At 51.8% G+C, this 12,184-nt stretch overlaps 1 protein-coding gene across 1 annotated transcript; it reads right to left on the bottom strand.

The window, feature by feature from the left end:
- Positions 1–3,515: 3,515 nt before the first annotated feature.
- Positions 3,516–12,172, bottom strand: Ccdc9b (coiled-coil domain containing 9B). Its single transcript, XM_027422195.1, is given in 13 exon segments — positions 3,516–7,195; positions 7,278–7,317; positions 7,843–7,933; positions 8,018–8,050; positions 8,625–8,677; positions 8,930–9,129; positions 9,761–9,889; positions 9,974–10,126; positions 10,712–10,819; positions 11,105–11,218; positions 12,012–12,063; positions 12,065–12,109; positions 12,111–12,172. Coding segments are annotated over 13 exon segments (1,608 nt in total). The 5' UTR covers positions 12,158–12,172; the 3' UTR covers positions 3,516–6,652.
- Positions 12,173–12,184: the final 12 nt, after the last annotated feature.

Genomic DNA, 12,184 nt, shown 5'->3' with positions numbered 1-12,184 from the left:
TCCCTTTAACTGCTCTGCACTGGGACGATCCCTAGGTGTCTGCTTAAATTGAAAGTTACCATGTTTATTCATTCCCTGGCAGCTTGAATTCGAAGGAAAAAAAAGAATCAGGTTCGGAAAGTCTGGGGTCAGTAAGCCCTTGGGATAAGCTTGCATCTTTCTCTTTCCTCTGTGGATGCTCAGGTACAGAGAAGTGGGTTCTCTTGAAGCCTTAAACAGCATTGTTTCCCCCACTAATGGCTACATGGTATGGCACCACGCTTTGGGAAGCTTTTCTGTCTACCTTGTTTTTCAGTTTTCACTGGGGAATTCTAAGCTGGTGTGTTCTGTAGTTGAGTATTTATATCCTGTTTTGAAATGCTGGAGGCAGAACATCTACTTGTTCCTACATGCTGCTCTAAGGAGCACTGAAAGGTTGGTGGCTTTAGGGCCACTGCAGCTATTTAGAAGGGTAATAATTGTCCTCTCTTCCTGTCTGCAGAAAATGGAGGTATTTCTGGAATTGCAATTCAGTAACAAAAGGGCCACAGCTGTACTGTTTAATTGGCCTCCCTCTAGGGAGGAAAGGGCTGCAGCGGCTTTGCTCATTTCTCATGACCGGTGCCAACTCAGTGCCTGGCATGGAGCACTGGGTCCTCAGAGTCTGTTGATCACCTGGGTGGTCACCATGATGGATGTAATGACATATTATCATGGTGTCTCTGTAATGGTCCCCTCATGGAACCTGCACCACAGCCCGTAGTCTCATTCAAACTATAGCTGCACTGGCCTGGCTGAACAGTTCTTTACTTCCATGTTGACAGGCCTGGGTCTGACCCTCCAGTCTCATCCAGGGACCAGAAGTCCATGCTGTCATCCGTGTGGGTGGAGCATAGGTTTTGTGAGCCTTTCATTGTCCCCTCTGCCCCAGCCTTAATGGAGAGCTACAAAAATAGCTGCACTGTTGACAGGTTTTTGGTCACATCTGTTTCCCTCACAGACGTAACCTGTGGTTTTCTGCTGCAGAGAGCCCGTGTTACGATTTTCATCCCCTCCAGTAGCTCATCAAAAAACAAACAAAGCCTGTCTTTGCCACACACCCCAACTGTATTAGGATGTCCATTGTCACACCAAACCCGGTGCCCTGTGGTCCCTCTCACACTTAAGTTACCTGGTAGGTCATGAGCACCCTTGCTGAGCCAGTTCTGGTGGTCCTAGTCAGTTCTGGAAGCATTGGTTAAGTTACAAGAAAGGGACCAGAAAATCACCACACACTTCTTGCCCACAGCTGTCATGCTCTATTGCCTAAACAGCCCCATTTTCCTATTTTCAGCCATTAGTTTTTATACCAGCAGCAAGATTCTGTTTAATATCCTCAGGAATATTTTCCACAAACCATTACTATTTAGTGTTTATTGAGCGCCTAGAGTGTGCCAAGTAAACTCCAAATTCTCAAAACAAACTTGTCAAAAAAAAGCAACTGTGTTCATCAGAAATGATTTCTCTTTAAATAGACCTTCTGCTCCCTCCGTGCTCATAGCATTAGATAAGATCTCCCCCCCCCCACCCCGTGCTAGAAGCCACCTTGGGTGCCTGCTGGGAAGTGTCAAGTTACAGAAGCAGGGCTGAGATGGCTCAGTAGTTAAGAGCACTGGCTGCTCTTCCAGAGGACCAAGGTTCCATTCCCAGCACCCACATGGTGGCTGACAATTGTCTGTAATTCTATTTCTGGGGGATCCCCCACCCCCTTATGGGCTCCACAAGCACCAGTCATGAACATGGTACACAGACAGGCACACAGGCAAAACAACCATACACATACAAAATAATTTGTGTATTGTAACAAAAGTTACAGGAGCCGATGTCTGAGGTGTAGTCAGCTCATGGCATGACCAGGACCTGGGTACAAAGGCAGTGTGTTCTCAGAAGTGACCCCTGAACAGGAAGTTAAGAAACCTGACAACTCATCGGTAGCATGGAAAAGGCCTTGGCCTCTTCTGCCAGCCAAATGGGATATCATGAGAGCAAATGGAGGCAGTGGGCGTGAAGAGCTGTAAGGCCTTGGGAATAAAAGGACGGTACATACACATGAAGTAATCTGTTTTCAAGGGAATATCCATTCCTGTGGTAGAAAAAAAAATGATGCATGGAAAGAAATGCAAAGGGAAGGCCAGCGAACATGGCAGGAGCTCCCAGACCAAGAGCGTCTGCATCACCTGAGAAACGGGTAGAACTATGACACTGTGGGCCACATCCCAGACCAAATGAAAAGCTGCCTCGGGGAGTGGAGGCAGGCCTTTTGTTTAAAACCAGTTTTCTAGCCAAGTGGTACTGGCAGCCGAGGAGCTCGCCTTTGATCCCAGCACTCCCGAGGCAGAGGCAGGCAGATCTCTGACTCTGAGGTCAGACTGATCCCGAGGGCTACAGAGGGAGAGAAACCCTGTGGTCAAAAACACAAACAAAAAATTTAAGAAAGAACAAACAAAACTCAAAAATCAAAAAACCAGCTTCACAGGTGATTGTAGTACACACTGAAGTTGAAGAGCCAGGCCCAGACTTTCTGATTCCACCTTGGGGATCTTTCTGTTTTGCTAGCTGGTTATCAGTGTGACTTTTGGCCCTTTTGCTTCATTGGAGTCAGCTGCCCTGCTCGAGGGAGAGGAAACACTCTGTCTCCGGAGTTTATAAGAAAAAGGAAAAAGCCTACACTGTCCATTATTTTTGACAGTTTGCCCTGGAGAGCTTGTTAAGATGGAGGTAGGCTTGAGAGCCTCCTCCCTCTGCCTCACCTCCTGCCCTGGGGCCTGCTGCTTCTCCAGCCAGTCCTTACAAGGAGCAGTAGGTGCCACACTTGTTCTTTCTGGTGCCAGGTCTGCGTTATTTCACCTCCCTGGCGTCAAGTGGATGCTTATTGAGAGCCAGTGACGTAGGTGCAGCAGACTTGAGAGAAAGCAGCCACAGTCTCCACTTTCTGCTGCCTGGCTCTCCTCTTCATGGCTCCCAGCCCTGAATTTTGCCTCTGTGGGAAGACCATGGCCACCTGATCTGTACTTCCTCGGTAGCCCAGATAACCCTGACTTGGAAGGAGATGCTGGTGGACACTGATAAATGACACGGTATGAAATGGCAATGCCTTTGTTTTCTCTATTCTCTCGACAACCCCCACCCAGGTATAGCCCCCACTCCCAGAAAAGGCAGTCATATGGAAAATTTGGCCATTTCCTGGTGTTTGTAAGGACAGTGCCATCTTTTTCCTGTAATTCTTATCCCTGAGGGCAGGACCAGGGCTGGAGTTAACTAGTGGTCCAGTCTTCCAAACTTGTGGTTTGTTTTAAACAGCTGAGGTTGGCCATAAGAAAACCAGTCATTGGCTCATTTGGGTGGCAGAACTTCATTTTGGAAAACTCGGAGGAAGCCCCCAAGCAGGGTGGGCTTCTAGAGGAAAATAACGAAACGAAACTGCCATCCTTTCCCTGAGAGAGTGCTGGTCCCCAGTAAAAGGAAAATAAAAATGACCAAAAACAAGCAGACATTGACATCGTATCAAACGTCTACTTCATTTATTCAGTATCTTCTCTGTGCACCAGGCTACCCTTCCCAGAGTCTGCAGAGTGTAGGTATATTTTGCACACTCTAGCTTTCTCTGCAACCCCCTTCAAAGTCGAACTGCAAGCCTCATTTTGCAGACAAGGAAACTGAGGTTTTTAAAGGTTAAAGTTGCCCAAGGTGGATGGGAGATGCAGGGTTCATATTTAGTCTCTCAGACTCCAAGGTGTGTTCTACTCTACCACGGTGCCTGGAATCAAAACTCGAACCTTTCTTACAGTATGGTCTCCATTTTCCTTCTGCCCTCATTGTTTCAAGGTTCTGTGTAAGATTCTCGTCCTCTCCCTACTAGGCCCTCCTACTTTGCTCGGCTCCTTCCATCCCTGCATCTGGTTCCCCAGAGCTGTGTTTAATGACAACTGCTGCTTTTAAAGGGTAGTCTTTTCTGGTCATTGGAGAGAAGAGGGCTTCCTAAGGGAAAGCTCTGGGTCAGACAAAATGACCAGGAAGAGTCCCAACCAGCTCTTTGTAGACACTAGAGGAACAGCTGACAGATTTCTCCTGCTCCGTAGCTGACTCTGTAATAGAGCAGGATGGCCACACCTGGACGGAGAGCTGGGAGGTGTCACCCTTATCTTCTCCGGGAGAAGAGCTCCCCTTTCCCAGGAAAAGCTTGGTGTCATTGCTAGTACTGCAGGCTTCCTGTGTCGGGCTTCCGGGCTTCCATTCTCTCCAGTCCCTAGGACTGCATCCCCCAATGGTCTACTTGATGGCTGTTGCCCATGAAGAAAAGCCCTGTGCCCTCTCAGTCCTTCTTGCCAGCTCTTTCTCCTGCTTAAGTCACTTTGTAAGGACTGAGCCAGAACCCCACCAAATTTTTATATCCTCAGCCCATGGTCAAACATGTCTTGCATCCAGTGGGAGGCAATTGTGAATCTCTCTCTCTCTCTCTCTCTCTCTCTCTCTCTCTCTCTCTCTCTCTCTCTCTCTCTCTCCCTTTCTCTCCCTTGTCTTGAGGATCTTAGAGATTGAACCCAGTGGCTCATGTATGCTGAGAATGAGCTCTACCAATCTATACCACCAACCAAGAATTCACATCCTTGTCACAATCATTTCTTGCAGTATCTGAACTCAAGAGCTCTGTCTGGACATGCTCTGTTCTAGTCCCATCTTTTAGCAGTCACGAGCTCCAGGGCCTGTGTCACACTCCAAAGACCTTGAGATTGAGACTTCTGGAAGGCAGGATAAAAACTTGAATTTGGATCCTTCACTCTGGCCTAGGCATGTCTCACATGCACAGGGATGTTTTTATGCCTTTCCAAACTTCCGCTGACCCGCCCACCCCCTTCATCCAGTCACACCCCTCCCTGGCCAGCTTCCTTTTGATACACTGTAGTTGACTCCACTGCCCACTGCCCAATGGCTCTTGACTCTTCCGCAGGAGCCTCTGAAGACGGGAAGCCTCTTCCATTGGCAGGGGCAGCACTCCCCTAGCTCCTGCTAGACTTGGCTCTAACCCTAATGCTTCACACACCCCACTCCAGAACACAACTCCTCAAAGGGTTCTTCAGGCCAAAAAACAAAAAACAAAAAAAAAAAGAAGAGCAGCCATGCATCCCTCACCTGAGACTTATTAGAAATGCAAACTTCCAGACCTTCTTCAAACCCACTGAGTTCAACCTGCACTGCAGAGCCACATGAAAGTGTGAGAAGTCTCTAATCAACCTGACCTGCTTAAAGATTCACCTGAGTAGAGGGAATAGATGGAACCAAGAGCCAGGAAGGAAGGCCAGGACAGGAACACACGTTTCAGGCCCCTTGTGTGAAGATGGAGATGATGTAGGCTTTCCTTACATTTTCAGAGGATTATGTGAGACCCCCACACACACCCTTGTAGAGAGGAAGAGGGGGCCTGCATGGAGCTGTCCAGGTAAGGGCCTGGGAGCAAGGGGCACAGGCCATATCAAAAGAGGGGGAGCAAAGATGGGATGGGTCTCTTCAGGTTCTTACCCTCATCATAGCTAGGGCTGCCAGGCATCTACAGATGAGAACAGTACTTGCCATTCAGCCTTGAGCTGGATGCCTGAGTTTCTTCCCTCCCTCCTGCTGGCAGAGTCACCCTCGCCCACTATCTAGATTACTGGGAGAAGATGCTCAGGAAATGTTTGTTGTATTGAAAGGAAGCCACAGCTTGTGCAGAGTCTGGATAATTCACCAGACGTGGGCCTCATGGGAGGGGCCTGCATGGAGACAAGTGAAAAACGACACATCCTGATGTCGTACTTAGCTGAGGTTGCTATTCCTCTATCTCTGTCTGTGTGCTTGCTTTTGCATGGCCCTGGTGAGGGGAAATGCAGAAGGAAGAGAGGTCAGGAAATGGCCCTGGGCTGCAGGGTCCATTCAGGGAACCCATGATGTCTGATCTGGATATAGAAGAGGCAGGCTCAGTACCTGCCAGTGAGCTCTCCCATTCTCCTGTGGCCATGGACAAGAGAAGCCTAGCCCAGTTCAGAGAAGAGGCCCTCCAATGCCTCCTTTCCCCCAAGAAGCCTTGGGTCCTACTCTTCCACTCCAACCTTGCTCCTGTTGTCGTGAGCCTCAACCCACTTTCTCTGGGCCTCAGGCAATTGTTGAAACCTGGGTTTGGCCATCTTGGAAGAACAGGACTGTGAATTAGATGAAGGCACAGGTATAAGAGAGGGGCTGGGCTGGCCACACCAGCTTTGAGACTGCCAGAGCTGAGGAGTCTGAAGGCTGTGACTGGGGAGGGAGACCTGGCAATGAGGAAGGACAAGGAGCAGGGAGGCCCCACATTCTGGGGTACTACTGACTCTTGCTTTGTGGGAAAGGCCTATCCTAGAAAGCAGTAGGCCCAGACCAGGGGTGCCATCTTTGGATAAGAAATCCCAGCCTGGAAAATACACCAGGGGCCTTGCCTACAGGTCAAAATCCCACTTATATAGAGAGATGTACATAAGAGCCCCCCACATGGTGTCCCTGCGGAATTTTGCCACACTGCTGGACCAAAAAAGTACAAGCCACCAGCAGCCAGACTCCTGCCACACAGAAGACTCTTGACTGAGTTCTCCCCTCCATAGCCTGGCTCCCCAACTCTCATGAGCTTTGCTCACCATCTTCCTGCAAGTCCAGGACCTCCTGCCCTGGTTCTTCCGCTTGTGCCTCTTGCCCTTTGGCCAATTCCTCTGGGTGGCCTGCTTCTCGGTGCCAGACTCTGCTGGGCCCCACCTTTACCAGCCCTGACCTCTTTGGGCTTTGAGGCCTCTGCTTCTCTCTGTGACTCAGCACAAGTGTGGCCTTCCGACCCAGGCTGGTGGTCATTCCATGCTAGGGTCTGCTGCTTAGAGCCATCTGGCCATGGTACTGGACTTTGCGGAGCCCCACACTTTGGACTGAGTCCACGGGCGCTTTTTTCAGGCTTGGGGCTGCTAGCTCCTCCTAGAGAGAGGTCAAGGGGAGCCAAGTCAGAATTTTGTGGGGAGCCTCGGGCCACACTGGCTGTCGAGGTTCCTGACTCCCCTTTTAGCCCCTCTGGGGAGGCCAGAGCTGGACTGGTTGCAGGCATGGTCTCCTGTCTGCCTGGTTCCATTTCACTCTGCTTCTGTACACACTCGTTCTCTGCATTGGAAGTCTTCGTGGTGCTCTGGCTTCCCTGAAGCAAAAGAATAGCCCAACTGACTACAAATTTGGGGCTCCTGTCCCCAGACTGTCCTATCCTATGCCTAGGTACCCACCTCCTGGCTCTGCAGCTCCTCGTCTTCTTTCATGTCATACCTGTAGAAACACAGCAAGTGGCAGGGCCTGTGCCAAGTCCACCTTGCTTCAGGTAACCCCCTTCACAACCAGGAGCCCGTGTACCCCAGAGAAAAGCTAAAGCCCAATGGTTTCAGAGTGAGGCCAGAGCCACAATAAGGCTCCAGGATGCCCCCTCCCTGCCAGCCTGATCTTTCTTCTCGAATATAGCCAATTCCTCTGCACACCCGTCCTGGGTCCCCAGCTGCTGTTATTGCCAAGCCTGTTGCATCATGAGATCCATGGGGACTCCAGGCATGCCCCTGCGCGCCCTGCCTGGGAAAGGCACACCTCACATCCCAGAGGAAGTGAGCTGTTGTAATTACCACAGTCTCTGGGCACCAGGCTCTCACAGCCACCACCTATACTGGTGGCCTTTCTCAGTATCTCATTAACCTGTAGCAGACAGCAAGAAGCCAGGAAGCAGGGGCCCTGGGGATGAAGCAGAGTCCGGGAAATGAGGACACCTACATGCCTGCCTTGATTTTGTACCCTGTCACCTGTTACCTTCGGGCCCTGCCAGTCAGCCTGTCCTTCCCCTGGGCTTTGCTGCCTATGGTGGATGTCACCGAGGGTCTTCCAGATTGTCCACCCCGACCTGCAAGACACAGAGGACAGAGGGCCATAGCAAATGCCTTCGCCAGCTGAAGCAACCCTGCTCCTTTTCCTCTCCCAAACTCACGTTTTCCATCCATGGATAGGGGGGTCCTAGGACCTAGAGGGAGACAAAGGAAATGGGGATGTCAAAGGATCTGAAACAGAAAGAGCAGTTCTCTATCCCCCAAAAGCTACCAGTGGTAATTCCGTTAGGAGATCTCCTACCTCCCCCAAAGTCTGAGCCACCTCCCAAGAAAAGCCTGGTCTGGCCTGCAGTCCTGGACTTTTTTTCCACTCCCCAGATAGGTGACTTAGCCAACTTGTTAGCTCCCAGGTTCTGTATATGAGGAAGGAAGGCACCAGAAGTCCACAGGACTGGTTCCCACAGCAAGCCAGGGAGGACCACTCGGACTTTTACCCCTACAAGGACCAGAGTCTGAAAAGACCCGGGTTAGCCACAGACTGAGCTGTGGCTCAAAGGACACAAGAGAGATCAAATAGTGCAGGAGAGGAAGAAAGGAAAGGAAGATATTTTTTTCCGTGTCCCCTTTCATCCTTGATGAGACAGAAAAGAGAGTCTCCTACATGAGACAGGAGACTCATGAGTTGTGGGCCAGCCTGGGCTGAGAATGTCTCAACAAACAAACAAACAAACAAACAAGGCACTGGACATGAGGTAGATATTGGCTCACCCTTTCTGCCTGTGGTTGAATCCTTGTCTCTCTGCTTGTTGCAGTCCTGTTGCCTGTGTTAGACAGAGGAGGGCATTAGGTCACTTGTGGCAATGTGGACAGAGGCTGCATCAGGCCCCACACTGATACTGCCTCCCGCAGAGCTCAGGGCACAAAGGTGGTAGAGGGGGCACACAGAACCCTTGGCCCAAGGTCTGACCAGAGGTCCAAGGCAGGTCCTCTCCCTCCAAGAAGCACCCATAGTTAGCCCTACCCGGGTCCCACAATCACAATGGCTCAGCAAGCTGCTCAGCCATGCCACCCACATGGGCTTGGCTTTGTCCAGGTCCCACGGGCGGCTCCAGTCACCCTGTGCATTTCTGTGCCGGGCAAGGCGGGCCAAGTCAATCTGCTCTCTCTCCTGTTTCCACTGCATGTAGTCCCAGCTGGCCTCTGGGGGCAGTCCCAGGGGCTGTTGGGGAGGTGGGCCTGGGACTGTTCCTGGACTCCGGGGGTCCAGAACACCCTGCAAGGGAAAGACACTTAGGCTTGTGGGGAAGATGTAGGGAAAGGATTCAAGTGGAGCTCCAGGGAGTCTGCTAAGCCCTTCCTCTCTCAAAGGTCTCCTCATCCCTGTATATAGTCTCATCTCCAGCATGCGGTGCTTGCTATGGACTGTTTGCATCCAGACACTTATTAGCTGTCAGTTTGGGACCAGTAATTTAACCTCTGTGTGCATCATTTCCTTATCTGTAAAAGGAGGTATCTCCTTTCTTAGTTGTTGGTATGGGTAGACTGGCCCTAGATATATTGGAGGGGCACCCACAGGCTGAGCAAGATCAAGAGCAATTCCAAGGGGCTGCTGCCACCTAGAGGCCACAGCTGGCACATAGCCAGTCGCCTACACATCCCTCTGACACCTTTGGGGTTGAGTCATGGGTCTTATCGTGGCTGGATCATATCTCTGACTTAAACCATTTTTCACAGCAAAGTGCATCCAAAGTGGATATAAACCAGAGGAGGGGAGAGCATGAGAATTCTCAAAGGTGGTGCCTAGGTCCGGTTTCCCCAGGCAAGGGACATGTGTGTCTTAGTTTCTCTGCCTCCTCCAAATGGGGATTGCTGATTTGTGTCCCTACCCCTTCTTGTAGATATACCTTCCCTGATGAATCTGTGCTGGAAGTCATCTGCAGGGGCAAACTCTGGCCCCGGCCTCCTCCAGATGTCCCCTTTGCCCTTGGGGTCCTTGCTTGGGTGGTGGGTTTTTCGCTTACGATCCGTTTGGCCTGCAGAGGGTGTAGATGGGCATCATGACCGAGCCAAGGGATAGGAGACCATGTACCTGGGGTCTGGAAGCTCCAGCTGCTCACCCTGGCTTTGTTTTCCATGGTCACAGCTAGTTCCACCCGGTCCTCCATACAGAAAGTGCCCGGCGAGTCTGCAGCATCATCATCTGTCAGTGCTTCAGTCATTCCAGGTGAAGAGGGCACCCTGGCCCAGTGTCTGCTGACCACCCTCTTCTCCTGCAGAGTGAGACACCTGTGTCTTCAGGCCACATGGGTAGTCCTGGGCAGGACCAGGTGCTGGGTGCTAGGTGCTGGGTGCTGGGCAGGGGGTTCCTAGGTTTGGGTTTTAGCCCTAGCCCTCTCTGGAATGCCCATGGAGAAGCTTGACCTTTCAGGAGTCCACATGCCAATGGCATTAGTTATTCAGAGCCAACCCAAGGGTCCAAGATGCCACAAGGGCTTGTCATCTCTGAGTTGAGAAATCCAGAGCTCACAGACAATACAGCCTTATCTCTAGGACACTGTTTCTTTTGCTTTCAGCACAGGGTTCTCTGTCCTCTGCTTCCTGCAGGTTTCAGCCTCAGGGCTGGGGTTGTACCTTAGGGCATATGTACAGTGCCTTGAGACTGGAAAAGACTGTAAAACGGTTTCTGTTTGGTGGCCTTTCATCTGCAGCCTTCGGGGGAGGAGAGCAATACTTGATTGTTGAGGGGGCCTGTTGCTGGGGGCACCCAGAAAGGCACATAGGAGAAAGTGGGGTAGTTGTAACACCCTAGGCATGGACCAGGCCTCAATTTTGTCTGTCTCCAGGGTGAGACTTACACCAGGAACCTGGCTGATGGTGACTGTGAGACAGTCGGGTTGGAAGAGCCCCGGTGTGGTCACAGCCATGCCCCCCTGCTCTGCCTGGCGACGATCTTCCTCGATCTCCTGTGGGAGGGCCTGGGGTCAGCAAGGCCACGGCCCCCCAGGCTCATAGACACACAGACGCTGACAGGCCTACACAGAGAAACACCAATGGGACACCAGGGAGCAGAGGCACCATATCACCAGAGCCCAAGACTCTGACCATGTCTCTGAGACAGACTGTCCACCCAAACCCTGAGCCAGAACCTAGAGACATGGTCTAGAACCCTCAGAAAGAACCCGCTAATCAAATAGGCTTTTGAGGGCACCCAGGGACAGGAGCCCCCTCAGCCACTACAGCCTACTCACCTGGTACCTGCGCAGTAAGGCCTGGTTCTTCTTGCGCAGGGCAACTATCCTACGGTCCAACTCGGCATCTTTTTCCTCATGCCTGCGCATTGTGGACTCGGCTCTGTGAGGCCCCTACAGAAGACAAGGAACCCAAGCTTACCAATGACCTAACTTTCACATCCCCACACAAGGAACATGTCATATCCCCAAGTTAAGGCACGAGGAAGGTGAAGGGGGTTCCTTAGGAAGATGGCCTATAGAAGGCCCCATTCCACCAAAGAGGTCTGTCTACTAGTCTGCCTCCTCAGGAGGCTCAGGTCAGGGCTTCATACCCAGGGCCTTTGCTTCCAGCAGCAGGCTGCCCCTCCCCCTGGCTCTCCAGGGAGTTCTACTGTGAGCACAGCCTGGAATGGGAGTTAAAAATGGCTCTGGCAGCAGAACCCGCCATGACTGGGAAGCTGCCAGGGGATTCAGGAGGTCGGGGGGGGGGGGGACTTTGCTTCCCAAATCTAGAACCACACACACAAAAAACACAGGCCTCAACTTGGTTCTGGACTCCCAGGCTCTGGACCCCACACCCTAGGCCTGTGCCCAGTCTGTAGGAGAGAGCTGCTCCCACAGGCTCAGCCAACCCTCCAGGTCTGAGCTGCTGGCTGATGGGCAGCAGAGCAGCAGGTCATAGCAGCTCCTGCCGGCAGCTACTCTAGGCAAACTACATCTCTGCATCAAGATCTGAGGTCCTTTTCTGTCTGGCTTCAGAGTCTGTGTTTGGCCCAGTGACTTGCCCAGTCCACCACCTGCCTCATCATGGCCTTCTTCCTCCCGGGCCCAGCTGTCACCAGCTGTCTCCAGAACATGGCTGCTTAGTAGTTCAACCCCCTCCCATCCTCTAGAAGCCCTCTGCCCAAGAAGAGGTGCCACTCACAGCCAAATGCATGGAAATAGCAGGCACCGAGAGAATTCCAAAGCAGCCCCCGGAGCCAGAGCTGTAGGGAAGCTGGAGCCACCAGAGCCGGGCCTGTCGGCCTCTCCCTGCCGGCTTGGGCTTCTCTGCTCAGCACAAGAGATCATGTTGTGATTACAAAAGAGTGCTCTGGG

Source organism: Cricetulus griseus, chromosome 6 (assembly GCF_003668045.3).
Source record: "Cricetulus griseus strain 17A/GY chromosome 6, alternate assembly CriGri-PICRH-1.0, whole genome shotgun sequence".
Classification (NCBI taxonomy): domain Eukaryota; kingdom Metazoa; phylum Chordata; class Mammalia; order Rodentia; family Cricetidae; genus Cricetulus; species Cricetulus griseus.
Note: the sequence above shows the minus strand (reverse complement) of the source record. Positions and strands in the feature narration are given on the sequence as shown.